The sequence below is a fragment of the Oreochromis aureus genome, linkage group 14 (genome assembly GCF_013358895.1).
Source record: "Oreochromis aureus strain Israel breed Guangdong linkage group 14, ZZ_aureus, whole genome shotgun sequence".
Classification (NCBI taxonomy): Eukaryota; Metazoa; Chordata; class Actinopteri; order Cichliformes; family Cichlidae; genus Oreochromis; species Oreochromis aureus.
In genome coordinates, this window is record NC_052955.1 from 22,586,930 (window position 1) to 22,614,891 (window position 27,962).

Below are 27,962 nucleotides of genomic sequence, written 5' to 3' on the forward strand. Positions count from 1 at the left end.
CATGAGGATGTAAACTAAAGCCAACTCAGCTCGCATGACTGAGGCATTTAAACCGCTAATTCTCTGCAGCCACTGGTGGGTTTATTGAATTAAACTATAAAAAAATAAAAAATAAATATGTGTGTGTGTGTGTGTGTCTGTGTGTGTGTGTGTGTGTGTGTGTGTGTGTGTGTGTGTGTGTGTTTATATATAAGTGGTTTCTTTGAGTTTTGAAGATTGCATAGCTACAGTCTGGCTATGCATACTGTGAGTGTTTTCATGAATAGAATGGGAAACTGTAACAGCTGAAGGAAAAAGCACTGAGAAGCTGCACCCAAATGATAGAAAAATAACAACTATCATGTTAAACTTATGCTGCACTTCTGCCTATGCATGGTAGTGTGGTAGCATTTACTGTTTTTTTTTTTTCCTTTTTCCTTTTTTTTAAATGATAAACCACAAATGTCACTCACTGGTGCAGTGCAGTTGTCTTTCCCATTATAAGGGATCTAACGTATCACCTCACGCATACTTTAAAATTACAAAACGCCATGTTTCTCTAAACCCACCCATATTTACATATGTACATGTTTATATTTACATTTACATGTTTTCTTCTACAAAAGCGAGACCCACCCCTGTAACTGCTCTTTCACTCTAATGACGACAGCAGCTGGGAATGAGCCAATGGGCTGCGGCGTCATTAAAAATGCTCTGATATAGTCTGAAGAGCCCCTCTTAAAGAAAAATCGGTACATCCCAAAAGTGTACATCTCGCCATTTTTATTTGGTTTTATTTTTTACTCTAAAAGGTTTTAACTGAGTGAGCGAGTGAGGTCTGAAACCTCCTCAGTTTTGGTGTCAGCAAAATTACTTATATTTAATTATTTAAATATATAACATTAAAAAAATGTTTAAAACGTACCCTGTTTTTAAATAATGAAGTGTCAAATGATCCTTATTTTTATTTGGCTTATTTGCCAACTGTGGTGCAAAAAAACTCATATGCGCACTGATGTTGAGCCACAGGCTGATAGGCGGAGATTTTCTGTTTTTTATGGTGCATTCTTATAAATTATTATTATTTTTGTTGTTTCTTTTTTTAAATGGAAGCACTTTTTTTTTAAAGTCCGGGAGTGCATTCGTGTATAATACACACTTCCCTCCTTCTAGTGTCAGTTATTGTTAACCGCTCTGTCCTTGGACGTCTCGCAACCCGTTTCTGTTCGGATGTAGCCGTGATGCCTCTGATGCTGCATCTGATACGTCTATAATACAATAATCTGCTTATGTGATAATAAATACAGTTATATTCCTATTATTGCATTATTAGAAACAACTACTTCCAGCAGCAGGTGGTTGTGGTTTATCGGTGTCAGTCAACTAAATAAAACACCCTCCGTGTCAGCGGGTCAAGCCGTCGCCGGTGAATGAGGTCATCTTCAGCGAGGTAGCAATATCGTCCATTCACCTGCAAACATGAATGAAAAACAAAATTAATTTAAATATTTTTGTCATTTTAAATAAATCTCAATTTGATTTGACTAAATTTAACCAATTGTCAAGACTACATCAGTCGCTGGTCAGTACAGTCTTCAAGTGCTGGCAGTGCACAGAGAAGATGAAATAGGAAGAAACAGCGTGGAGAGAAAGAGAGGCCAAAATTTCGTGCTGTGTTTAGAGTTCCTACCTCCGGATGCCAGATGAGGAAGACAAGGAGAAGGACTTCCCGCCGAAGAAGGAGTTCCTTTGCTCCTGGGATGCTCTCTTGGTCTCCACTGTGCATGGCTTCTGCTCCGGGATCTGAGCAACTTGAAATCTGTGAATCAACATATAACATAACCATTATTACATTCAGAAAACAACGCTATTATGACTGATAAAGTGACATTGCCTTGTCTGCGTGTTAGTACCTGTGTCCTCCTGTGTGTTATGTAAATGTTAGTCAGCACAGTACACAGGTGCACACAGGTGTTCTCAAATTTAAACAGCAGAATCGTCTTTTGTCACACCATCTCCTCCTTTACTAAATCCCTGATTCTTCTCTGTGGTCTTCCTCTTTTCTTCCTGCCATATATCCACTATCACTCCTGTGCACATGTTCAAACCATCTTAGCCTTGACTCTCTGACTTTGTCTCCAGTTAATTAAATTTTTACTTGGGATCAACTGAGATAGGCTCCCCCTCATGTTCCTCAACCCAAACCACAACCACCCAGAACTGGATAATTGATGAATGTAGGAAAGCCTCTGCTAAGAGGAGAAAGGAAGTTACACTGGAACATCTCTCCAGCAAAAAATGGAATAACACAGTGAGAACATTTTGGGATGAATTCAAAGGTGCCTTCTTTTTAGTCCATTGTAATTCCAAAAACCACAGACATCCCATTGTTAAGGAGTCTAATGTAAGTGCAGTTGGATTTTCTGAGCACTGCCCTTCTCTTCTCCTCAGTCCTCATAAATTCTCCTTGATACCTTCCCTTCACCTCTTGATGCGTTCCATGCAGGTAAAAGAAAAGTAGTTAGAAAAAGGAGGTAGGGGTTAATTTATTGGACTAATCAACTGCATAATTAGTTTCTCTTTTGCATCGTCATAGTTCTACTTTCTGTGATTTTCCAGCCCACCTTCATTGTTTTCACCCACTGCTGATTGAATCCCCTGTGCTCTGTGTCCTGTTGTGTAATCAGTCCCCTGTGTGTACCTATAGTCCTGCCTTTTCCTGTGTCCTCAGTCAAGATGTCTGCCGTGTTGACTTGTCCTGTTCTTTGAACTTTGTTTTCTGACAATAAAGGCTCCTCTTTCACAACCCTGCCTGCCTCTGAGTCCTCTCCACCACCTTCACGCCACTCGATTACACCGACCCTGGAAAATCACCGCTGTGATGTAACCAGTGAGAGCTCATTTATTTTTGCTGGTGCGACTGTATTAATGGTGTTATACAATTCAAATCCATGGCCTCAGTAAAAACTAGCAATACTATCATTGTCAGTGATGGTGGGTACTTTCAGTAACAGCAAACAAAAATGTAAATGCTACAGGAAAGTTTAACTATGTCAAAATGAAGCCTGTGAACAGCACCCAGCTACATGTATTTAGTTAAGTGTTATAAAGTGGACGTACCTTCCTACAGACAATACTGTGAGCTCTCCTTCCTTTTTCTCCTTCACTTCACTTCCTTCCATCTTTTCCTGTACAGTTTTTGGCACAGCGGCTTGTGTATGGTGTGTATTCACGCACTCTCCACCCAGCAGGGGGCTCTTCTGCTGGTCGGAGGATGTGTCCAGGGAGGGCAGGATGAGACTCTGGGGGGGCTTCAGAGGATCTTTGAGAGAATCCAGGGGTGGAATGAGAACAGGGGGCCATTTTTTCTGGGCGCAACGGGTGCAGCGGTAACCGTGTCTGGGGGCCAGGCCGGAGAGGCCGGAGATGGTGTGGTGGTGGGACTGATGAGGGCAGAGCCTGGGAAGGGAGCGAAATTGGGATAAGGGAGACAGCATCGGGAACCTGGGGGAGGAAAATTAGATTTATTAAAAAAGAAAACTGATGTTGACATATTAAATTTAGACAAATCAATCGTGGAGGTTACATCCAAATACCACAAAATAACCTACAGAAGGATTGTAAAAACGCCATTTAGACTAGTGATGGTAAGAAAAGTGTTGGTTATAATACTAAACTTTACTAAGCTTTCCAGAATATCCTAGCATGGCACTGGCACATCCCTAATATTGGTCCTGGACACAGTCACTGCTAGAATATGGCACAAAATATATAAATATGTCCAATCACAGCAGCGATCACTGCTCTGTGTCAATATAAAATCATTTAGCTACTCAAATCTAAAGTTTTCATCTGTTGGCACAGAGCTCATTGGTTTGTGTGTCTTTCCATTGTTCACTTTTTATTTTTTGCAGAGGAAGGCAGAGCAAAAGAGACGAGTGCAGTATGGGTGAGCTACAATGAACCCAAATAACCTCTGCAAAACCTCCCACCACACACATCCAAATACCGATCTGAAAGCTTTCCAGAACAGTCTGCATATATCTCTGTGTGTGTGTGTGTGTGTGTGTGTGTGTGTGTGTGTGTGTGTGTGTGTGTGTGTGTGTGTGTGTGTGTGTGTGTGTGTGTGTGTGTGTGTGTGTGTGTGTTTGTGTGTGTGAGAGAGAGAGAGAGAGGGAGAATGTTCTGCCATCTAAAGATCACATGTGACAGAACCACTGAGCAGCAGCGCACAGCCACAGGCCCCAGAAACGTCTGTACTGAAATAAATTAGATCTAATGCTCATCATGTCATCACATCATTAAGTCAGTCTTTCGGAGTTTACAGGTGACAAATTATTATAATTGGGGTGAACGAAGCATCACTATCGAAGCTATAATCAAAGCCCTGCAGTGCAGACTGTTATAAAGTGGCGTTCTCTCGAGCCTCATCGATTAAACTCTGGGAACTTAAGCAATTTTAATGGCTTATGTTACAACCTCAGGTTCTTACCATAAAATGCACTCAGTCATGTGAAATGTGTGGCTTTAAGCTGTGTGACAGACTCATGACTAGGCGGCTGTAAACTGTGTTAGCAGCTGGTTTCAAGCCTCTGCGAGTGAGTGAGTCACTGCCAGTTACCGGGCTCCTGAGGAAATGTAGCCGACACAGTCAAAATAATGTGCGCTCCTAAATGAATGTTTTAGCATTTGTTTTAGTTAAAGAGCTTAAATGAAACTAATAACGTCCAGACTGAACAACTGGAATATTAACGTGAGAGTAGCATATGGACGTATAGACCTATAAACTCATTTTTTTACATTTTATTGTCAAGTTTAGGTCTCCATCCTCAGTGCAAGCATATGAAAATGTATTTGCACTGTCCCCATTTCTGCCTATACATCCTCCCACACGCACTCTTCTCTTGACGAGCGCCTCTCTTTCTCTCTCCCAGACTTCCCCTTTGCCATCTCGTTAAGTGTGACCTTGGGCAGCATGACTGAGCAAATGCATCTGATGATTTGTGGTTGTGCAAGTGTGCGCGTGCGGTCTCGTACTTGATTGACGAGCCCTTGCTCATAGCCATCTCTTTGGTCTCGTACTCCAGCAGCAGTTCCTCCAGCGCAGCAGCATTTTCTGAAGCAAGCACACATATACACATTTAGCTATAATGCCAGCAAACTATAGATCAGAGTAATTAAACACCTACTACCTGTGGAAATGGAATTCAGGACTATATTAGAAGCGTATAAATAAAGTGGATCTAATTGATGCAGGAAACTTGGAGGGGAAAGCCAAGCTACTGTGTATATCTTGGGCCAATTGGGCCATTTATCACTTCAGTAGTAATAAGCTGTGGACAAAGCTGAAACTCTCATTTGCTGTTTATTATAATTTTTAGGCTACCTGCCATCTGTTAAATAAATGCACAAATTATATGCGACATCAATGTCAGTATTTACCTTTCTTCTCGGTAATGAGGCGAACCAGAACACTGATGGTGTCTTCATTCAGGTCATCGGATATGTAGGGACAGGTGTTACCTAAAGTAAGGCAGACGCAATGTTAATAAACAGAGATTTTCCAGTATTGTGTATATATGTACTGCTTTTACTGCACTGCTTGTAACTTTAAACACTGTTCAAGGGACACTCTGATTGATACGGGTGGATGTAGATGGCCCCCCGCCACTCACCATCCCATAATAGTACAGCATAGTGAGGCAGCTGAGTGGAGAGCAATGACGATAAAGGGGAGAGAGGGAGATTCGCTCACTCAGCAGTTATGCGTTGTTCAGCACTGCTGAGCTGTGTGTGTGTGTGTGTGTGTGTGTGTGTGTGTGTGTGTGTGTGTGTGTGTGTGTGTGTGTGTGTGTGTGTGATGTACCAGGCCCACAGTGCCAGGTGACAATGCGTATGTGTGTGTGTTAAAGAGCACAATGTGACAATATAGATGCTAAATGCGACTGTGCATGCGTATTTCTGTCTTTCTTGCATAAGCAGCATTAGGCTGTTGTTGGACCGTAACAATAGCTCTGTCTCCACAGTGCCTGTTGCTACGCGAGCATAACAGCATCAGTTTCACGGGGTGGCAGTTGTTCTCGTCTCTTTAATACTCCAACAAAGTCACAGCCTGACATGATATCAAGTTTCACATTTAATAGTGGAAAGACCTCCTACCTCTACTTATGCCTTTATTGGTTGTTCTACTTCTTGTCTTTGTCCTACCACGTCTATAATTCACTGATTGTCTCCTATCTGTGCCCTGCTTCCTTACCCATGTGTTCCACTTTTTAGTCCATTATGTAGTCCTGGTTGGTATCTACCTTAGTTTTTGTAGCTTTCTATCGATTTTTTATGTTCTTTTTTTTCTTGTTTTTTTTTTTTTTTTTAGTTATCTGTTTTAAATTTTTCCCTATGTCAGCATTCTGGTCTTTTCTTAGAACAATGAATAGCTTTACAGTCTAACTGCTGACCAGGGCAGATCTAACTCTGAGCTAACACATCAATATAATTAGAATCAGGTGGAAATGAAAATGGAATCACACAGGTAAGACAAAATACCAACGCAAAAATGGGACGTGATAATGAAAGCAAACTGAGGGAAATAAGCAAATGTCGACAAGGTAAAGACTACAGCACAGATACATAAATTACAGTACATCACTACAGCACGCAAGTCTCAATTTGTTAAGTTTAGACTTATGATTTTTAAAAAGTTTATGTTTCCATCCAAGTTTACTGTAAATGCAGCATTTTTGTGTTAATGGTCAACAGCTCACTTCTTCCTTTTCCTGTGTGCTTCATGCTTGAGCAACTGCAGAGTTGCATCTACTGTAGCATCCACCCTGCATTTGCCCTTTCTGTTCCTCCCTCAGATTTTAAGGTCGATGCATTCTCCAGTGAAGCAAACTGCACTCAGTCCTGCATAGTCAGACTTACCACCGCAGCATCTGATTTCAGCCCTGCCGAGCTAAGCTTGGCCTTGCTACCCCCGTGGGTATTTCCTCTCAGATGGAATGATGGGAAAAAGTGGAGTAAGACGTTCCTCTAACCTTAGGCCAGTCAGGACTGCAGCATGCAGACAGATAAGTGCACTGCGACAATGATTGTTACATAACAAGAAAGAGAGCTGTCATTGCTTTATATGCACTTCTGCAGGTGCAGCCTCTTACTGTACCTAACTTCTTCTGCATCATCAGCCCTGAAAGCACGACTCGAATGTGGTAGCGATGGCGAATATTAAAGTTGGAATTCTTCCTCATGCATGAGGTCTTATGCTTATCATAACTGAGGACCTCATACATGGACCACTGCTATCTGCTAACTAGATTGTTCACTGGCATGCTTTCTCTTCTGTTCTGCAGTGCAAAATGCAAAATTAAAAAGCAAATCACTATCCACTATCCAAGTATACAGATTTTCATGTCAACACTGCAATCTATATAAAAAGATCTGTAAAAAAACAGTTTATTTTAAAAAGGAATAAGGAAGAAAAAGGAAACAGAATATTCCAGAGAGAATCAAGGAGAGAGGGCAGAGGAGAAGGAAGGACAGGAGAAATGAAGAGACCGACATAAACACTGAGTCGAGGTACCCGATTGAATTATTGATCTGGCTGGGAAAGGAGAGATGGATTGATAGTATCGTGTTCAGGTGAGAAGAGAGGGGCATGTTAGAGAGCCAGGAAACTGGATCAATGGAGAGCAGAAGGAATGATGAAACAGCAGCAGAGGGATGGAGTTCAGGGAGTTTCCCTTCAGGTGCAAGACAGACTTAAATTTCACAACAAGATGCACAGAGAGAGAAACCAAGGCGATGCTAAAACAAATAGGCAGAGAGCACCGACTGTTGCTTTGACCCCTGGCTATTCTAAAGCGTGCATGCATTCCTCCATAGATCACCCTAGCCTCCACTAATCCCACCACACAGGCGTAGCTACATATGCCGCTACAGCAGTAAACTGCTCATCTTTGTACCAGGGCACATAAAAATGCCAAAAGACCCTCTAGTAGAAGGAGTGAGCGAAAATTAACCATTTGTTTGCATGTTTGCACTTATGGAAAACTCTGTTATTGAAACAACAGGTGTTGCGCAAACACTTGACGTGAGGCATGCTGTCACACAGTCTGATCTGTCGAGGGTGCAGCTGCGCTCTGACGCTCCCGATTCCGTGCAGGTTTCCTAAGAGCCTTGCACCATCAGGTGAGCGAAGGAAAAGCCAGCTTAGCCTTTAAGTCTGCTTATTTATGTGACTGTAACAAACTGCCCGTCGTGAATGCTGTCTGGCTGCTACAAGGTGCAGAACTTGTGCAACAGTGGATTCTAATAAATGAAAACACAAAGTAGGAAGGAGTAGCAAGCTCACTCCAGCTCATTAGTGTGTGTGGTTTGTTTCATAAATGCAGGTTAGCAATCTGGTTATCTAGAAAAGTACAATCTGTAAAAGTAGAACTGATTATTACAAAAAACCCTAAACAAAACACTTTTTATGCGTCTTGTGACACAATTGAATAAAATAAAAGCTGCCTGGAGGTGTGTGCTTCCCATGTGACCTTTTACAGAAACCTAGTAGGTACAGTACATCCAGTACAATAGAAGCATAAAGAAATGAGTGCATTTCTCAATTGCGTGCACAGAGAAAGAGAAAGAAAGACGTCGCCTAATTCTGTGCTCTCTTAAAGGGCTAATTTGGCTCACAGGGTGAAAAAAAATACGTTTAAGCACTTCAGGATACAACAGTACACTGTAAGAAACAAGATTATGCAAACAATAGAGAATGGGTATGGTAACTCATACAATCTTTCCCTTGGATTAATTTCTACCTCTACTCAATTAACGCCCCTCCCCTCTGTATCTCTTTCTTCTCCTGTCCTCCCTGACTCTTTTTATGCTTTCTGCGTTGAGTCCGTTTCTCTGACGTTGGCAGGCGAAGGGGTTGACGAGAATGCCCCACTTTACCTTTTCAAATAGGAGCATTACATTAAAACAGTACCTGCTTAGCTAATTACAGCATGCAATGACCCCTGTGAGGTCAAAGTTCAAAGCAGCTAAGATGAGAAAAAGAAATAAAACAGCCTCCCACATGGACTCGGGTGCAGTTACATAAAAAACATATGGGGACTGAGTGCACATGCAAAGGCGCTGCCCTTTGGGCTGGGCCGGCTTCACTCCTGACAAGGAAACTTGACCACATCGTGTGCATGCCAAGTGTGCTAATTTGGCATTTTTATGGTCAAACGCGACAACAACCTGAACTTAAATGCTACTTTCCTATTTTGCTCCCATTAGTGTGATTTTCTCTCTGCAGCCTTCCCATCTCTCACCTTCTTTCTGCGGTGTGGCAGTCTCTTCATCTCCTCCCTCCTTCTCACCAGTGCAGCGGTATCCCTTCTTCTTTAGGATGTTGCAGATGAGGATACCCAGCAGGCCCATCACACAGAAGACGGGCACCAGGGCAAACACGGCGTACTCTGCTGTCTTTTCCTCAGCGCTGCGCACCACTGTGCTGTTGGCCGGTCCTCCTGCTCCACCAGACTGACCGTTACCCACATTACGGACCACTCTGACATGCAACCCTTCTGAGAGGAAAGAGGGGAAGAAGAGCGAAAAAGCTCAGAGAAGGAGGCAGGGTGATAGCAGAAATCAGTTCGCTAAAAGCAAGTTAAGACACGGTAATCTGCAGAAGCGTGCTTACTTTTCACGCAGGGACTTTGGGTGGAAACTTGCCCAGTGGCAGAGGAGTGAAACCTGTGAATGGATGAAAAAGAACCAAAAAGAGCCTAATTAGAGAGATGGATGAAGAGAAAAACACGAGGGGCTGTGTAACAGTGAAAGAATGAATCAGCGGTTTTAGCTTGTGGCATGTTATGTCCAGTGGTGCCTGTTCTTGATGTTACCCGCCCATTGTGGTGAATGACACACTGTGTTTGTCCCTGCGCTTGTGTGTGTGCGGCTGTTTTCTTGCTTTTTTGAGACAGAGAAAATAGCAGGACTTAATTTAGAACAAATAAAAGTTTATGAGTTACAATATTGAAAGAAAGCCGCGTTATTGTCCACCCTGCGGTTGGATAGACCTCTTTGTGGACTAGCAAGCATACAGGTAGACCACCACAGACTCAGGCCATGAGTTCTCACCCAGTCAGACAGTGACCACAGACGGCGTCAGAGGTCCCGTTGCCAGAGGATACAAGCTTTCGGCCGAGGATCTTACAGGAGGTGTGTGGACGGCAAACCTCAGAGTCCAGTTCGTCTGAAAAGGTTCCAGCTGGGCACACCTGGCAATGCACTTCTTCAGCTGGACTCTGGATCTGCCCACAAGCCTGAGAAGAAAAGAAAAGAAAAGCCTAAAGTCAGGCAAAAGAGGCTTGAAAAGAAAACGTAGCATCACTGTGGCGTTGTAGAGTTTGTAGTTAGCAAAGAGCTGACTGCTTGAATTTTAAATCCTGCTTCTGTGTTAACTGGGAATAAAATAAAGATATTGCAGCACTTACAAGACTTAACCAATATTTATGTATTCATGAGAAGAACAACTTCATTTTTGACGACTGTAGTGACCGAATACACAGACTATAATGTAATGGAGGAGATGAACATGTGATTTGAACATAAACTGCAGGTGGCTGGTCAGGCGGAGGGAGTTGAATATGTAATTTAATCAGCTGTTGAAATGTATTGGGTCCAATATGGTTTAAAGCTCTACACCATTTCACATCGAGTGAAACTCAACTTTCTGTCAGAGTAAAACAAGTTTAATTACACATTTAATCCCTGAGATATATTAATATAAGATAAAGAAGTATAATGTGTAAAATTACAGAAAAGGTTGTCCCATATTTCTAAGACATAAAGTACTGGTTGAGTGATAAAAATGTTCTTTATAGCAGACAGAAAAGCAGAAACCTTTCTGTTATTTAATTGCTGTCTATTACTTAACTACTGTGGTGTAGTATGAATGGCTGTGAGTCTTTATTAGCAGGAAAAGCTTAAAAACATTAAATAGCCGAGCTAAAAGTCCAAAAATCGAAGCCTTCCTTCATATTTTGCAAAGATGTGTAGTAGGGGCTGGCCTTATGTTTGACACCCCTGCCCTATAGAAATTAAAGACAAATATTGCCTACTGAAACAAGCATATTTATAGCAGTTAGGGAGGTGAAAGCTTTTACAATATATAAGAAACAACACAAAAGTTGTAAAAAAAAATTTTTTGCATTTGTTGTCTCACCTTGGAAGGCTCCTGGCCTGCCGGGCATTGCAGACACGCACACCCTTTCCCCCACCGAGACTGCACCGCTGCAGTCCCTCCACAGCCAAACAGCTGGAAGACACAGAAACACACTTGTGAATCAGAGGAGGTGTGCATACGTGTGGATACCCTCTTCTTATTATATAACAGAGCTCACAAAGCATGCGCATATTTACCGCAAGAAGGACAAGAGCTGAGCAGCAAAGGTGGTTCCTCATCTTCTTCAATGTATTCTTCTATGTGCATATGATCTAAAGACAGGACAGGCGAGGGGTTAATCGTAAAACATGATCAGTTCACGAGGATTTATGAGATTTTAAATGCTGTAAACAAAAAAAAAGGTGCCAGCACTTTTCCCAGCCTGACACGGAAAAATACGACACATCAAAACTGACGACCTTACAACACTTTCCATTATGTCACACACACACCGCGCAGGCATGCACACTCACACAAAACCGCAAGAGTTCACACAGTGTAAAAACACCTGAGTCACTTATCCGGAGCAAAAGCGTGAGTCCTGCGATCGGGAGGTAAGGAGCAGGTGTGAATCCTGTAAATATCATTTATCATGAATCATGTCCTCTTCATGCACAGCAGGGGACGAACTGAGGATTTTCTGTTGCTATTTCTGAGCTGTAGGTACTCACGTGCACACTTTTAGCACTGATTTACTCTGCAACGCATTCATTAGATAACACGTGCTGACTTTCTCAAAACTTAACATTAGCTGCCCCTGGGATGAGCATTTCCCGTTATTCAGAAGAGTTTTCATACAACCGTGCAATCACAGCTAAGTGACGCATCGTGACGGTGGAGGGGGGGTAAAATGAGGATGACTGCACTGCTTTATTTAGCAGATATTTTTAAGAAGATTAGGAATAAATGAAAAGGTCTTTGTGCCACAGGTGACTGTTGCATTGTAGCAAGTCAGTGTCATCCCCTCTGCAGTATTTGTTCCTGAAAAACATCTGACAACAGCTCATGTGAAACTACATCAATATAGTCCAACTAAATGCGCATTTATATAAAACTATACAGTGCAGACTGAGGAAAACTTTGACCTGAGTCCATTTATCAATACTTACATGCAAACTTATTGGTTTGTCAGCTGCAATTATAGTCAAAGTCTGCTGTATTGTCAACTTTTAAATACTGCTGAGAGGCCAAACTCTTGCTCTCCAGTCTTTCTGATCTGCTTGACTGACTGTGATAAATTGAATGAATTCCACTGAATACATATTCTAGAAATAAATGCATTTTTAAGACTAACTTTTCAAAACTCACCATAAAAACACGCTGAAATATTATGTGGTGAGGTGTTACTATGCAAGTGACAAAAAATGCATTTGTTGCCACAATTGTGGGGGCTGTGAATTCACACAGGACTAGGATTAGGTGAGGATCTATAGCCTGTTACATGCAGCAGATTCATACATGATAATTCTTTGTATATATCCGACTATTTGTTGTCAATCTAAATATCAGATGTGCATGTAGTGACACTCCCGTAGCATGCCAAAGACTGATTTAGTCTTTTTTCTCAGAAATGAGAAGGTGTAACTGGCAGACAGAATGTCTCTGAATGGGCTTGTAAAACAGCCACTGACCAAAGCAAAAACATAAGAAGCGTTTAGAATGTGCAAATCAAAAAAATAAAAGGGAAAAGGACACAAAAATCATAAGAAAAATGGAAGAAGGATGATGGGGGGGAGGGACACAGTGGAAAGGACGAGAAATAAGTGCAGGAGAAAGAGATATTGGGGAAAGATGGAGGCTGTAAAAGTAAAAAGAGAAATGGGAGGGAGAGGAGAAAAGCAAAGCTGAATACTTACCCCAGACTTCCAGCGGACTGACACGGTTGCCGTGGCAACTCAGTAGGGATGCTGTGTGTGCTGCTACAAATGCTGAGTCAGGGCCAAAGTCAAACTGCCTAACTTTCTTTTAACTGTGCAAAAGTCGCTGCAAAAACGCTCGACTAAACACCCTGAGCTCGGTGGAACTTTGAAAAGTCACTTAAAAAGGAAAAACTAGAAAGTTTAAGACTCTGAAAAGCTGTTAAAAACTTAGATAGTTAAACAAGTTAGAGAAGTAACAGAAAACTCAGCTGCATACACACACAGACACACACAGACACAACACACACACACACAACTCTGTGAAGCTGAATGAAAAGTCCAGTGTACCTGCCTGTGTCTTATAGTGCCACTCTGACCACAGACACACCCCTGACAGCCTCAGGACATGCCCCTCCTGCATGTGTGTGCCTAAGTGTGTAGGTGCGTGTGTGTGTGCGTGTGTGTGTGTGGGTGACCGCTCCAAGGCAGCACTTCACCTTCGACCACACATGAAAACATTTCAAACATTAGTTGGAAAATAAATTAACCGCTTAAACCTACTCACTGGTCAGCACACACATGTGTATACACAACACACACACATGTACCAGTATGTGCTGAAGGTATCCTTTAACAGGGTTTTGTACACCTGATGTATGCACATAAGAAGCATGTATTACCATATATGTTAAAACCACATATGCAGATAACACACACAAACACACACACACATATGGAAAGCCATAATAGCCGTGCCTTATACAAACAAGAAAATAAAACATGTAATGAGTTTATGATTTTGGTCCGGCGAGGTGCCTCATGGCAATGACAGGCTTCCGAGGCATAATTTTAGGGGGGAAGAGAGAGATAAAGCGAGGACAGAGAAACCACTAGCTTATAAAAAAACACGACAGGGCTGAAGGGCAAGGGCCGATCCGGTCGAACAGGAAGAGAAGAGCGAAAGAGAGAGGGATGGAAAGAGGAGAAAGTGGCAGGGAGTGACACTGCTAAAACCTCAGCCTGATAGCATGATATATATAGAAGCATTTGTTAAAATGCCATACAGACCAGAGCAAGAGGCTAATTACAAGTCACACATGCACACATACTGTATATGTGCACTCAGACACACATGCAAACATGCGCTTGTGCGCACACATAGCCGAACAAGGGGAAAAAATGATCAATAAAACGACAATGATAGAGAGAGCAAAACAAAAACGGGACCTGCAATTAAGTACCTCCTTTTTTTGGAAAGTGTCAAGTAACAAACTGGACCGAGCTGGAGGGGTAGAGGAATGTGAGGACTTCCACAGAGAACCTCACTTGACCTCTAGAAATGAAGCAAATGTGCTTAAAGCGCAGCAGGGAAAGGTGACGCTGATCCTTTAGATTGATGAGATGCATATGCTTTCAAATGATGGCTCCATAGGGTTTCAGCTTTAAATAAAACTTCTTAAAAAAAAGCTTGGATGAGAGATCAAGCATTTCCTAAAAGTTATTTTTCTGTTAAGTAACATTTAATTGACTCTCACTATTTGGGTTAGTGCAAAAATACTTAAGCTACAGTGTCACTGCATGTGCTGAGTGTGTGCAGCAGGGCCATGTGCACGGAAACTGTAATTAAAATACAAACTGATGTCCAAAAAGGATGTTCAAAATGAGCCTAACCGCTGCCTTTAGAAGTCAACCGTTCACAGCCAGACAATCCAAGCTTGCAATGTCTGCATGTGATGCTTTTGCATTTAAATCCTCTTTGACTCTGGATTTCTTCTCAAAACCACTACAGTAGGGACTGCCAACACGTGGGACTTCCACTGGAGCTACAGGCACGAGTGCCTTCAAATAACCATTTTTTTTTCTTTACTGCTACTTCTCAGGCTCATGGCATTGGAGAACTTTTCAGTGTATTTTAAAGAAACTTGTTCTCGTGATGAACTTTACATTTCATGTCACTAATTTTCAGCAAAGCAGCAGAGAACAATGCCATCCATGAATCCATCCATAAATCCATCCATCATCTTGGTGGCAGCAGCCTAAGCAGGGTGTTTCAGCCATCCTTCTCCCCAGCAACACGTTACTCCTTGGGGCACTGAGAGGCGTTTCCGGGCCAGATGAAACATATAATCTTGTCAGCAGGTTCTGGGGTCCCCTCCCAGCTGGGTGTGTCTGAAAAACCTCAAAGTGAGGTACCCAGGAGACATCATAGCAGTGGCTTTACTCTGGGATCCCTCCGGATATCCAAGTTTCTCACCCTATCCCTATGGCTGAGTCCAGCCGAACTATGGCGATGACTCATTTTGGTTGTTTGTATTTGCAACCTTACTTTACTAAATCGTCACCCTGATCTCATGACCATATGTGGGTTAAAATGTACGTTGACGGTAAAACGAAAGCTTCGCCTTCCAGCTCAGTTCTCTTGTCTCTTGTCCAATACAACACTTGCATATTAATCCACCAGCGGAACCAGTTTCTCCACTTGAATATGATCCTAAGACATGTCTGTGTAAGGTTCTCAGTCATCCAGGTCATGTTAGTCTAAATAGCTTGAAAAAAGGGCGGTTTAAGTGTTTGGTTTAAGTGTTCTGGACTTGTTTAAGTGTTTTTGAAGATGTTTCGGCTCTCATACAAGAGATTTCTTCAATTCTAAAACCAAAAATTGGAGAGTCGCCAGTTTTGAAACCCTAGTGAGGGTTGTACCTTTGAAGGTGTACGTTGTACCTTTGACCCACTATTAATCATGTACCTCATCACATGAGTCAGGGTGTGAAAATAGGCGTGGGTCATTACTGCCAGAGGTTTCGGGTGGAACCACTGTGAGACCTTGCCCCACTCCATCATGTGATCTATTGAAGTCACATAAGTCACATCCTCAGATGCTTGAACATCCGCACTTTGGAAAGCATCTTTCTGCCAACCCAGAGGGAGCACTCTACTATTTTCTAGTCGGGAACCATAGTCTCAGACTTGGAGGTGGTGAATGTCATTCCAGACATTTCACACTCAGCTGCAAATCATTCCAGTGTTCACTGAAGGTCATGCTCCGACAAAGCCAGCAGAAACACTCCATCTCCAAAAAGCATGGATGCTATTTCAAGGCACAAACAAGGCTCAAACACACACACTCCTCAACCTGTCTATGTTTTGAGATCCTGTCTGGCGATATCAAAACAGGATTGGAGGCAAGGGACATGCCTTACAAGAAGACCAGAATAAGAGCAACGGGGCATTCCTCTTCATTTTGAACTCTTCTGTTTCAGCCTTACCAGAATACACATTCTTACCTTTGATTTGCACAGCTAGTGTTATAAAATACCATTTTATTAATAAAAAAAACTATAAAAGGAAATAAAAATGACAAATACCAATGTAAACTGACAGCTTCTTAACAAACCCTAACATTCGCTAACTCCCTAAATTGAAGACCCCATGATAAGAAAAGCAGCGGCCAGCTGTCATCATAACTTACTAGAAGTTTATTCATAGACAATGTCTATGTTATTCATAGGGTCGCGGGGGGCGCTTGAGCCTATCCCAGCTGTCATAGGGCAAGAGGCGGGGTACACCCTGGACAGGTCGCCAGTCTGTCACAGGGCTAACATATAGACAAAGACAACCATTCGCACTCACATTCACTCCCACATTCACACCTATGGGCAATTTAGTGTTTGGATGTGTAAAGCGCTTTGGGGTCCTTAAGGACTAGTAAAGCACTATACAAATACAGGCCATTTACCATTTACTAAATTACTAATATTTTCTGGCAGTTGTTTCATGGTTCAGGCATTACAGGGATAACATATCAAATAAACAGAGTCTTCAATTTAAGCTAATTAAGCTTATTTAGACTAGCAAATCAATGCAACCATCCATCCATCCATCCATTCTCTTCTGCCTATCCTTGTCAGGGTTGTAGATGGGATGGAGGCCATCCCAGCTGTCTTAGGGCGAGAGGCAGGGTACAGCCTGGACAGGCCCCCAGTCTGTCACAGGGCTAACACATAGACACAAACAGCGATTTGCACTCACGTCCACTCCTGCATTCACACCTATGGGCAATTTAGCGTTACCAATTAACTGATCCCCACTAACTGCATGTCTTTGGACTGTGGGAGGAAGCCGGAGTACCCGGGGAGAACCCACGCAAACACGGGGAGAACATGCAAACTCCACACAGAAAGACCCCGGCCTGATGATGGAATTGAACTCAGGACCTTCTTGCTGTGAGGCAATTCATTAGCCAATGAGCAAGTGGTTTCAGCCTCCATATCACATCATGATGGCGGCTACAAAAACGCTCATCTAGAGGATCCCGAACGAGTCTTCAGAAACTACTGGATCACATCATAGTAGCCAAACCTTCTATACTTATGAGTTTATTATATCATATTCATTAAATCCATCCCAAATCTTTGATTTATTGATTTGTTTTTTTATTCTGTTTTTAATTTTCAGATCTTTTTCACGAGTGGTGGAAGTTGCTTAGTTGTAGCCCAGGATAACTGTTGCATGGGGACTATGTAGTTGATTTACTATGTATGCTGATTCCTGTGCCAACGTTCTATATTTTGTAAAAAAAATTAATAAAACTATGAATTACAAAAAACAAATCCAAACCAACTCTTACCAGTGCAATAACAACATTATTATTATCATTATTATTATTATTTATTTCACAGAAAAACCACAAAACAGTCCTTTTTGAGCAAGTCAGGTATCTGACTCAAGCATTCATCTTCATCTACCTCATCATTAAGTATTGTGTTAATTAGGTGGCTGTTTAAAAGAGTCACCTGGAGCACTTAAAGATCCCATTTGCCTTTGTGTTTGCATGTGATATGTAATTAGTCTGTAGCTACTGGTCAACACACCAGTACACACTTACAGTCATGTCATAGCTAACTTCTAGTTGCTTTCTGGTCTGTAATTGCAGTTTCTTGGTTATATTGCTCCCATATGATATCCCGGCTTGCATGCATGTGACAGCCATGTGCTCGGGTTTGGAGGCTGCAGTCACATGAATATTGTAATGACAAAAAAAAAAGAGGGAGAGGGGACAAGAGTGTAGGAAGAGAGGGAGGATATAACAGGACATTAACACCTCTAAGAATATCCCTGCAAACACAACAAAGAAGCCAACGCGACGCCAACACCCGGAGTGCTTTCGTCATTTTATGTGAGCGGGCGAAAACAACAAAACAGGATAACAATTAAAAAAGAAAAACACCTCAAAGGAAAGGGAGAGGAGAGCGATGACTTTTTCTAAACTTTGTAAAACAGTAATTACCCCAAAACCTACGCGCTGTTGTTTCACACATACAAATAACAAGTTACGAAAACGTCAGATGACCAGTCACATGCTCTGTTTGGTTCGGTCGGGCTGAAAATAGCAATAATAAAGAAGTAATGGCGAAGGCATGACAAAAACATGGCTGTTATTCTCTTCTGTGGTGGTTTTGGAGGCGAGGACCAGTTAAATGTGTTGGAGAGCTTTTTCTGGCTCCTTGATGTCATGCTGCAGCTCAGCTGAGAAATCCTTCAGGATGAAGCTGTGAAGGAAGGAAAAAACCACAAAAGAGGAAACACAAGAATGAGTGGAACTCCTCGCCTTTCAGGCAGAGGTGACTGAGCAGCGCCTGAGATCACAGGTAAACCGAGCCGAAGCCACCATGTTATTGGCTTCCAAACAATGAGCCAGGATTTTGGTCAGGCATTGGACTCTATTTCATTTTTCAGAGTAAAGTCTAGACACACAAGAACGTCCCAGTCATGCTGACAGATCTGCTGACACGTTTGAGTTATTTAACAGTGGTGTTCCCTGGCAACAATGAGTAATCGCTGAAGCTTTATCAATTGGCTGTGACATGAAATGGCATTCCAGCAATAGCTCTTGGAATGAAAAAAAAGCAGTAAACAGCTGTCCAAACTGATACTTCGCTTTAGTTTGTGGGCTTTTTTTTCTCATTTAAAGTTCTCCACCCCTTTGTTTTTCGGTTTTTTAGCAGTCTAGCATCCACAGTTTCAAGATATCGTTTTCAAATTTTGTGTAACGATAGATACCAATAACAATTCATTTTTGCCATAATGGTTGCAAACGGTGGCTAGCACTGTTGCCTCACAGCAAGAAGGTCCTGAGTTCAATTCCACCATCAGGCCGGGGTCTTTCTGTGTGGAGTTTGCATGTTCTCCCCGTGTTTGCGTGGGTTCCCCCCAGCTACTCCAGTTTCCTCCCACAGTCCAAAGACATGCAGTTAGTGGGGATCAGTTAATTGGTAACTCTAAATTGCCCATAGGTGTGAATGCAGGAGTGGACGTGAGTGCAAATCGCTGTTTGTGTCTATGTGTTAGCCCTGTGACAGACTGGGGGCCTGTCCAGGCTGTACCCTGCCTCTCGCCCTATGACAGCTGGGATAGGCTCCATTCCATCCGCAACCCTGACAAGGATAGGCAGAAGAGAATGGATGGATGGATGGATGGTTGCATTGATTTGCTAGTCTAAATAAGCTTAATTAGCTTAAATTGAAGACTCTGTTTATTTGATATGTTATCCCTGTAATGCCTGAACCATGAAACAACTGCCAGAAAATATTAGTAATTTAGTAATTTAATTTGGATCACATTAGCAAATTTTTGTGCAATTTATTACCAAAAAATGTATCATGCAATTTAAGAGAGAAAAAAAATCACACTGATGATGTCGAGGTCTCAAAAACTCATGTATCAAAGTTACAAAGTAACTTAAACTCAGTTTCTTTGGATGTTCATTCACAACTTACTGACAAACTGATATTTTTATTCATGTTTTATATATAAATTTCATTTTATTTTTTTATTTCTTTGATTAAACTTTATTTTATTTTTAAAATTGTATTTTATTACAAATCAGTTAAAACACAGTTTCAAACATAATTACAAATTTGTAAAATGGGACTCCCCAAAATCTACTTAGGTAACGGAACACCCAATAATAAACATGCAAACATAAATATCAACAAGTTCCCGTGGTATAGTCACGTTAACCCAATACATCACACAGTGGCACATTAAAGCATAAATGACTTAAAATGCGGACTTCTAAAAATGAAGACTTGGGCAAACCCATCCATAAAGGGTTCCTCATAGAGGGAGCTTTTTTCTAAAGGCAGAGGAATATATTAACATTTTGTAGCACTTTCACACTGATTCTAGATCTGCGAATCTCTGCAGGTCACACTGAATCATCAAACTCACTTTGCTTTGTGATCAAATGAATAAATCAAAACTGAATGTGTTTGGTGTCTTTAACCTTCTCTGTTCCAAGGGCACCATAACAGAACTGACCCTACACTCTGTCCCAGCTGTATATTATTACATAATCCTGTTAAGCAAGTGCACTTTTTTTAAAATTTAAAGGTCATATAGCCTAGACTAAGACTTACTCACTCACCAATGTGAATATTGGGCTGAACATAAGACCAATGTGGTTTATTGAGGTGCCATGTAGTATTCCCTACCATAAATCAGACTCAGTGGACTGACGTATTTACTATGTACTACGACACCAGGCATAGTTGGCCTAAAAAGCCACATTTTTTAATAATATTCAGCCCATTATTTTTAAATAATGAATTTGGGAATTATTAACACTTAGTTAGACAATAACCTCAAATTGCTTTCTGTTGGCCAGGTTAAGCATTGTCATTGACAGGTCAGGTTAAGCTCTTCAGCACCTCTGAATTGCTATGTGCTAAAAGAAATTGTGGACTGAATGGAAAAAGTTGGCAGTTAAAGAATCGTATCTTTTTTATTAATCAGCTATTGGTTCAAAATATTTCCAGATATCCTTCCTTTGCTCTGCAGATGCAATCATGCGTCATCAAAGATGGAGAGGTAAACACGTGCTGCTCTACAGGTTGGAAAGCTCTGCATTGTCTTACGTTCAAATCCATTAAAGTCCATCAGATTATCTCAGAAACGTGAGGTCAGCTAAGCTCGAAAGAGGGTTGTTTGCCTTAATTCCTTAACCGTTTTAACCTTTTGGAGCTCGATGATACACCATTTCTGAAACGCACATCCAATTTCAGCATTCACTCAATTAAAAACTAATGCTCATGTCAATGCATGCATGCATGCAGAAAGTCTTGGATTTCCCTCTCCGTCACAGGCCTGGCACAAAAAAAGTCAACCACGAGTTCATACAGTGATAATGGCTACCTATTGTAGTCATGATGGGGGATACCTCGCTGTGACGCACATAAGCAGCTATTATCTTAGTGGCCAAGAAGTCTAAAACAATAAAAAAGAACTGAGGTGGCAAAAAAGGTTTAAGGTAATTATACTCCATTCTTCATCAGACATTTCGTGTCCTGAGAGATAATGTGCACGTGCATGTCAGCGACGTGATCAGAACAACCATACCCTCTGTTTGACTTCACCGAGGTGCCCATTACTGGCAAATGAAAAGCTGATTTACGCCAATGCTTTCTACGTTAGTGCTCAGGCAATGTCTCATTATGGGGAACGTGTGCGATAACTGGGCAGTTGTCGCCCCTTCGCATACGTCTGCAGACGGATGCGTTTTCCCTCACTCTCCCTTTGCGCCTGTTGGGCCTCATCTGTGTCCTTTGGTCATGTTTTCCAGTGGAACTGAACACTGGCTGAAACTTACCGGGCTTCTCTTGTGTCACGTAGACATCACCGAGTTGGAACGAGAGAAGGTGAACTGACCAGAGCAGAGAAAAAGAGGGCACCAGAGAGGGAACCAGAGAGCAGGGGAACTCTACAACGTCATTTTCCTGCAGCTACCACAGATGAACCATGTGCACAAACACAAATAAGAAACAAATCATTACTTTCTTTTCAACCTCTTAGTTGTTGCAAGCAGATGCAGCATTGTATGGGAAGTCGTAAATTCAGGAATGCTTTGCATTTTGCATAAAAGCCACATGAAAGATGGAAGTCTTGGAGATAGAGATGTTTTTGAAGAGTTTCCCATTAATTTAGATTTCGCCCAAATTGTCAAGAAAAAAAAAAGTGTTTTTCACAGAGGAGACAACACTTTGCTGTTGTTTAAGCCACCACGCCGACCACAAACCAATTCAGACTGCAAAACAGCCGTAAAACGATCCACGCTCTTCTGTTTTCTGGGTTTTCACGGGATAGACTTGAGTTGCGAAAAGTGGAACCTGCGGACTTGTTTTTCAGCGCTTGCGGTTTTCCCTTACATCACCGCCGTCATTAACAGTGGATGTAAATCACCTCCTCGTGTTCCAGCGTTTTAAATAATGATTCACTGCTTATGCACAGACACACACGCGCTATCATAAAACACATTTTCACACACGCAAACATGTGAAAGCAATGTGAAAACAACACTTCCAACATGTCATCTCAATTTGTCCACCAAATACAAAGGATTCACTTAATTACTGTTTTAGTCGCCGGGAGGCAAAAAAACAAACTGCCTCAGAGGATGAGCTCAGGTAAGGAAAACAGGATTTTTATTTGGATACCTGCACTATTCATACATGTGATCTAGGGTCATGAAAAGATGAGTGAGCTTATAATAAAAGGTTGCTTTTATCAGCTGTTAGATAAGTAAACAAGTCTGCACAGTAAATATCTGTAACTGCATATACTTTAGCCAGTTAGCTAAGTTAGCTAAGCTTAGGATAAAAGACAGTCTGGCTCTGATCAGTGGAAAAAAAATCTAGAATATGAGAAGAGTATCTCCTCATCATGTTTCAGGAAGGGGCACAACACACACACATAAATTAACATAAACAAAATTCATCTTTAATAATCCTTTCGCTTGTTAATAAATAAATAAAAACAAAATCAATTAAAAATGAATCAGCCAGCCACTTGGCAGCAACTTAGTGCATTCAGGCATGCAGACATGGGGCTCTAACTCAGGAGGTAGAGCAGGTCGATCCCTGGCTGCTCCAGTCTGCATGCCAAAAATACCTGGGCAAGATACAAACCTCAAGTTGCTCTTATCATCCAACAGAGTGAGAATGCCAGACAGAAAACACTTACATAGAAAAGGTACATAAAAGGTGCTTGAGTGATTGAGCAAAAGAGGACCCGCTGAAGTTTAAAGCAAGCATCAGAAATGGAAAGAAAGGTGATTTAAGTGACTATGAATGTGGCAAAGTTGTTGGTCCCACTACAGAACCTACTGGGATTTTCCCGTTGGGGTTTCTCTCTGTTATTGCAGGGTCTTTCTCTTACAGTATAAAGTGCTTTGAGGCGACTGTTGGGCGTGGTTGTTGTGGTTTGGGGCTATATAAATAATGAAAAAGAGAAAAAGAGAGTGGGTGAAAACCCATTGTTTATGGATGGTTGTTACAACCAAGGTATGCAGAAGAGAATCCCTGAACACACATCACACCTTGAAGCAGATGGGCTACAGCAGAAGACACCGAGTGCCACTCCTGTAAGCTGAGAACACAAATCTGAAGCAACAGCTCACATGGGCTCACCAACACTGGACAAAAATTGGAAAAACACTGCCTGGTCTGATGAGTCTTGATTTTTGCAGGGACATGAAAAGCATGGATCCATCCTGCCTTATAGCAGCAATTCAAGTTGCTGATGGTGACCTTTACTGCGTACCCATCTTCTGCTGGCTGCTTCCAACAGGCTAACACACCATGTCACAAAGCTCAAATCATCTCAAAGTGCTTTCTTGTACATGACAGTAAGTTCACTGTACTCAAATTGGCTCCACAGTCACCAGGTCGCAATCCAATAGAGCAACTTTGGGATATGGTGCAGCAGAGGATTCACATCTTGGATGTGCAGCTGACAAATCTGCACCAACTATGTGATGCTATCATGTCAACATGGACCAAAAGCTCTGAGAAATGTTTCCAGCACCTTCTTGAATCTATGCCACAAAAAATTAAGACAGCTCTGAAGGCAAAAGTAGGTCCAGCCTGGTACTAGCAAGATACTAAGTAACAAATGAAGTTTCCGGTGAGTGTACTCTAGTTTCCACCTGCATTGATTACAGTATTTTCAGCCCTGTCTATGTAATGTACATCAGAGTCACATCACAACTGAGCCGATGGTGATGCAGAGTCAAGTGATGTTTTCATGGTAACTCTGTAAAATACTGGAAAGCTAATTAACAATGATCTCATCATCATCTTGTATTACTAGTGTATGCTAATAAAAATATACTCATCGTTATAGCGATGTCACAAAAAGCAGTACGGGCAGAATTACTCTGGCTCTGAGTTTGGTGTATGTCTACTGCAGTGCAGGGACTCCAAGACAGAATAAGAGCAGTGAATTTTCACCAGCCCTCCTCTTACAATGATATGAATAACTCGCACATATTTGTGCACATATTTAGAAACAGTGTCTTATAAATTTCTATGAATGGAAGGTGAAAAAAGGAAATCATACTTGCAGCAGATCTGAATTATAGCATAATTTCACAATATCCTGTGTACCGAGCTGTATTAATACCTCTGTAAAAGTGCTGCAGCAGACCATAAAATTCCTACTTTGAATACTACTTTGTCATTACTCAGCGGTTGTATTTAAATTGGGCATGCTTGTAGCACTTCTCACATAAGACACACGCGAACAACACTCACACAGCCACTAGCTCGTGTCTCGTCACAAAGACATCGACCCGGACATGTTGATGTGTGATTTGCTCTGGCAGCACAAAGCCAGCGACTGGTTACTGGCGAGTTCAGCTAGCAGATTGTGGTCGCTTTTAGATTTATCTTTCCTCTCGCAGCGCTGGCTTGTGGAGTTACAAAAAAATCTGCACTCCCTTTCTTCCTGTTTTCTTAGAGCTTATTTTTAAAACTGTGTCATTAAACAGCATACAGTAGGCAGCGACACGGGATATAGAAGACAGAGAGGTGAGAGGTCATCGGGGTAAGCAGGGCGAGACTGCAGCTGAAACCACAGCAGACTTTTGTAAACTTGAGATAACAAAGAAATGAGACATCCGGGAAGTGACACTCTTCCACAACCAGACTGTCAAATGAATGAGCCTGACAGACGGAAACTCTGTGCAGCGTGACTTGCAGTTTGCTGTCTTAATCTAAAACAAATGAAGGGCGTATATGTGTGAGGAGGCGAGCACTTGTGCTCATGCCAGCATCTTTCCAGGTTTTTCTGTCTGTAATTATGCAATCCTCCACCAGCGTGTGTGTGTGTGTGTGTGTGTGTGTGTGTGTGTGTGTGTGTGTGTGTGTGTGTGTGTATGCTGAACCGGCTTGGATTGGGATCTGCGGTTTGTGCAGTGGGAATTTCATTGGCAGTGAGTTTCCTGGCTGACATTGGGGAGGCATGCAGGCAGCTGTGGCACGAGGGCGGAAGAGCGCCGGGCGGCACTCCCAACCACTCTGGTTGGACGGATGGACAGACAGATGAGGGGATTGACGGGTTAATTGAAGCTTAGGCGAGTCTTTGACTCCCACATGCACTCACACATGCTCAGAGGTGAAGCAGTGCATCAGTGCAAATACAAGTAAATCTCAGGCTTCTTATCTGCTCCAAGCTGCAGTGAACATATACTTTTATCTGCCTGTTTTCAATCAATCTCGCCTTTTTCATTCGCCTCTTTCTCATTCTCATGAGCACAGCGCACAGTAAATGCTGGGTGGGGTGGTGAGGTAAAATGGGGGTTACACTTGGTTCAGGATAACTGCACCAACTCCTAATTAAGGAGAGCATGTGTGTAATTACAGGTGTAATTACACATATGCGTTTAACTGGAACACCAGCTGAGCACAAAACATGACATAAAGTTACAATGCATCAGATCGCTTAAATTTACAATAATCAAGCCAAAGAAGGAACTTATGTGAGAAACATGCAGGTTTGTTTAAACCAGGCGAAAACCCAAAAGTTTAAGCCTGTGTAAACGCATTTGAGGAACGCCTTGGCTGTCAAAAACGACAGAAAAAAAGAACTGTACATTACTAAGGTGTAATGGCATAAATAATCCTAATAAAATGAATAAATAAACAAATAAAAGTAACAGCCTGTAAATGCTCCTCTTTGTAGTCACAAATCTGATTACAAAAGCTGCCGGACAAGCCAAGCTACAAAGAGAAAATAATAATATTTTTTAATGTAAATTCTCAAATGTTAAAAAAAGGCTTTTAACACATTACATGACTCTCTGAACTGTCACTCAAAAAAATTCACCCAATGATCCACATACAGTGCAGTCTCCCAAAAAGCGGCATTTACTGAAACATGGTCCAACAGATGGTTACGCAGGTCAGACGAGTTCAAGCAGAAGGACTTACTTCCATTTTTAAGCCCTCTACTTTCTACTTCCAATCAGCTTCATTTTATCTACATACATATTTTATTATTGGCTGAGCCACTGTACGGGAAATATACTTAAATATTTAACACCACCACACTCATTAAAAGGCTCTTTAACCCAAACCAGTAAAACACTGGACGGATTTCATCATCACCCCACTCTGCTGCATGTTCTTTCACAATGAGCTGTGAAAGTACATGACAGGAAGCAGGAAGTCTGTCTTGCCGAAACATCACGTATTTGCTGAGTTGAGCCGCGGCAAAAAGGCACAGATGAATAAACTTTGCACACATTCAGTTAAGAAAAAACTCCCTAAAACGACTGCGCTGTAAAAACACCGGGACTGGGGAAGCCGAACGTGGCCCTCTTCTGGTGAAAAGCGCATGTGAGTGAGTAAAGTTCAAACCCTCTTATTGATACAAGCGTGCTGGAATTTGGGATTCAGACAATGGAAGCCCTCTGCCAAAGATGACAGTCTCATCTCGGGGCTTGCGCATTTGTGAGTGTGTAATCAGGGGAGCTGGCTCTCATTGCGGTGTGCTCCTTACGCAGCAGTATATCCTGCCAAAACCACTCAAGTATGGTGTTGTATGTGATGGCGCTAAGACACGGTTTGAAATGAGCAGTTACTGGAGCACACACTGCAAAAGTGAAACTGTCTGAACGCGGTAATTGAACCAACTTGACGTGTTTGCAGCTTCTTCGTTTCTCGGCAGAATATTTTGTGCGTGATTTAATTGACTTAATTGGCTGCTATAGGACTTTAAACCTAATAGGAAAAACATATACGAATAAATCAGAGGAAGAACTTCATTAAAAAGCGAGTAGGTGGATCACACCATCAGTGAGGTCATCACGCACCCATTACAGTACGTGAAGCATGCGCTCATCCTGCTGTTACAAAGCGCTACACATGCGGTATCACAACCGTCTATTCATTCCATTTAGTTTAATTAAGTATTAATGACTGCTTTACTGTTCAGGTGAATATTCAAACTATTTAGTGATCGATAAAGACGGCTAGGCTAAATTTTAAGTCAGTAGCCAAGTTAAATGAACGCACTACAGATGCTACACGCTATGGAAGTTCATGTGAATGTTAAATAAAATGAATACAAACGCAGTCTGTGCAGACACACACGCATATGAGAGCACTGTTTTATTAAAAAAACAAAAACAAAACAAAAACGTACTTCTTTAAACTTTCATAGCCAAACAGCACGGAATTTTTCGCCCAAACGCCTGGCTCTAACCTTCCAGTATGTGCCGTGTGCCGGTTAAGTCATACGAAAACGTTACCGCCGTGCGTAAAAGCGGTCTGGTCGGCAACACCGGCTTAGTGGCGAGTGAAGCTCCAAATGATTCTGCCACAACTTAACTACCGGCTTCAGCAGCCATGCAGGTTATCCCCTCTTGTTCTAAAGAGAAAAAAAAGTTGTTTGACTTACCGGTTTGGTGAATAAACGGAGTGAAAATCAGTGTTCAGAGACGAGCATCATCGGTTACAGGCGACTAGATTAGCAGGTGTAATTAAAAAGCTTGACAATGGATGAAAACCACAAAGCCGGTGTTGAGGTTCCCCCTCTCTCTCTCTCTCTCTCTCTCTCTCCGGCTCCTCTGTGCGTGTGCGTGT

General features: G+C 41.9%; 1 protein-coding gene across 1 annotated transcript; it reads right to left on the bottom strand.

Moving 5' to 3' along the window:
* Positions 1–93: 93 nt before the first annotated feature.
* Positions 94–27,912, bottom strand: relt (RELT TNF receptor). The gene is made up of 11 exons (XM_031743085.2): positions 27,778–27,912; positions 11,380–11,454; positions 11,183–11,275; positions 10,096–10,280; positions 9,656–9,708; positions 9,285–9,539; positions 5,422–5,502; positions 5,017–5,095; positions 3,100–3,483; positions 1,670–1,798; positions 94–1,450 (listed from the first exon to the last, which is right to left on the bottom strand). The coding sequence occupies exons 2-11, from the start codon at positions 11,419–11,421 to the stop codon at positions 1,447–1,449; spliced, it is 1,305 nt and encodes a 434-aa protein (XP_031598945.2). The 5' UTR covers positions 11,422–11,454; positions 27,778–27,912; the 3' UTR covers positions 94–1,446.
* Between the last annotated feature and the right edge of the window lie 50 nt (positions 27,913–27,962).

What these genes read in the sequence shown, in the direction of transcription:
- relt (XM_031743085.2), bottom strand. Translation starts at nt 11,421, where the DNA reads ATGAGGAACCACCTTTGCTGCTCAGCTCTTGTCCTTCTTGCG. An exon ending in CCAAAGTCCCTGCGTGAAAA is followed by an intron (nt 9,540 to 9,655) that starts GTAAGCACGCTT and finishes CTTTCCTCTCAG; the next exon opens with AAGGGTTGCATGTCAGAGTG. An exon ending in CCTCATTACCGAGAAGAAAG is followed by an intron (nt 5,096 to 5,421) that starts GTAAATACTGAC and finishes TGCTTGCTTCAG; the next exon opens with AAAATGCTGCTGCGCTGGAG.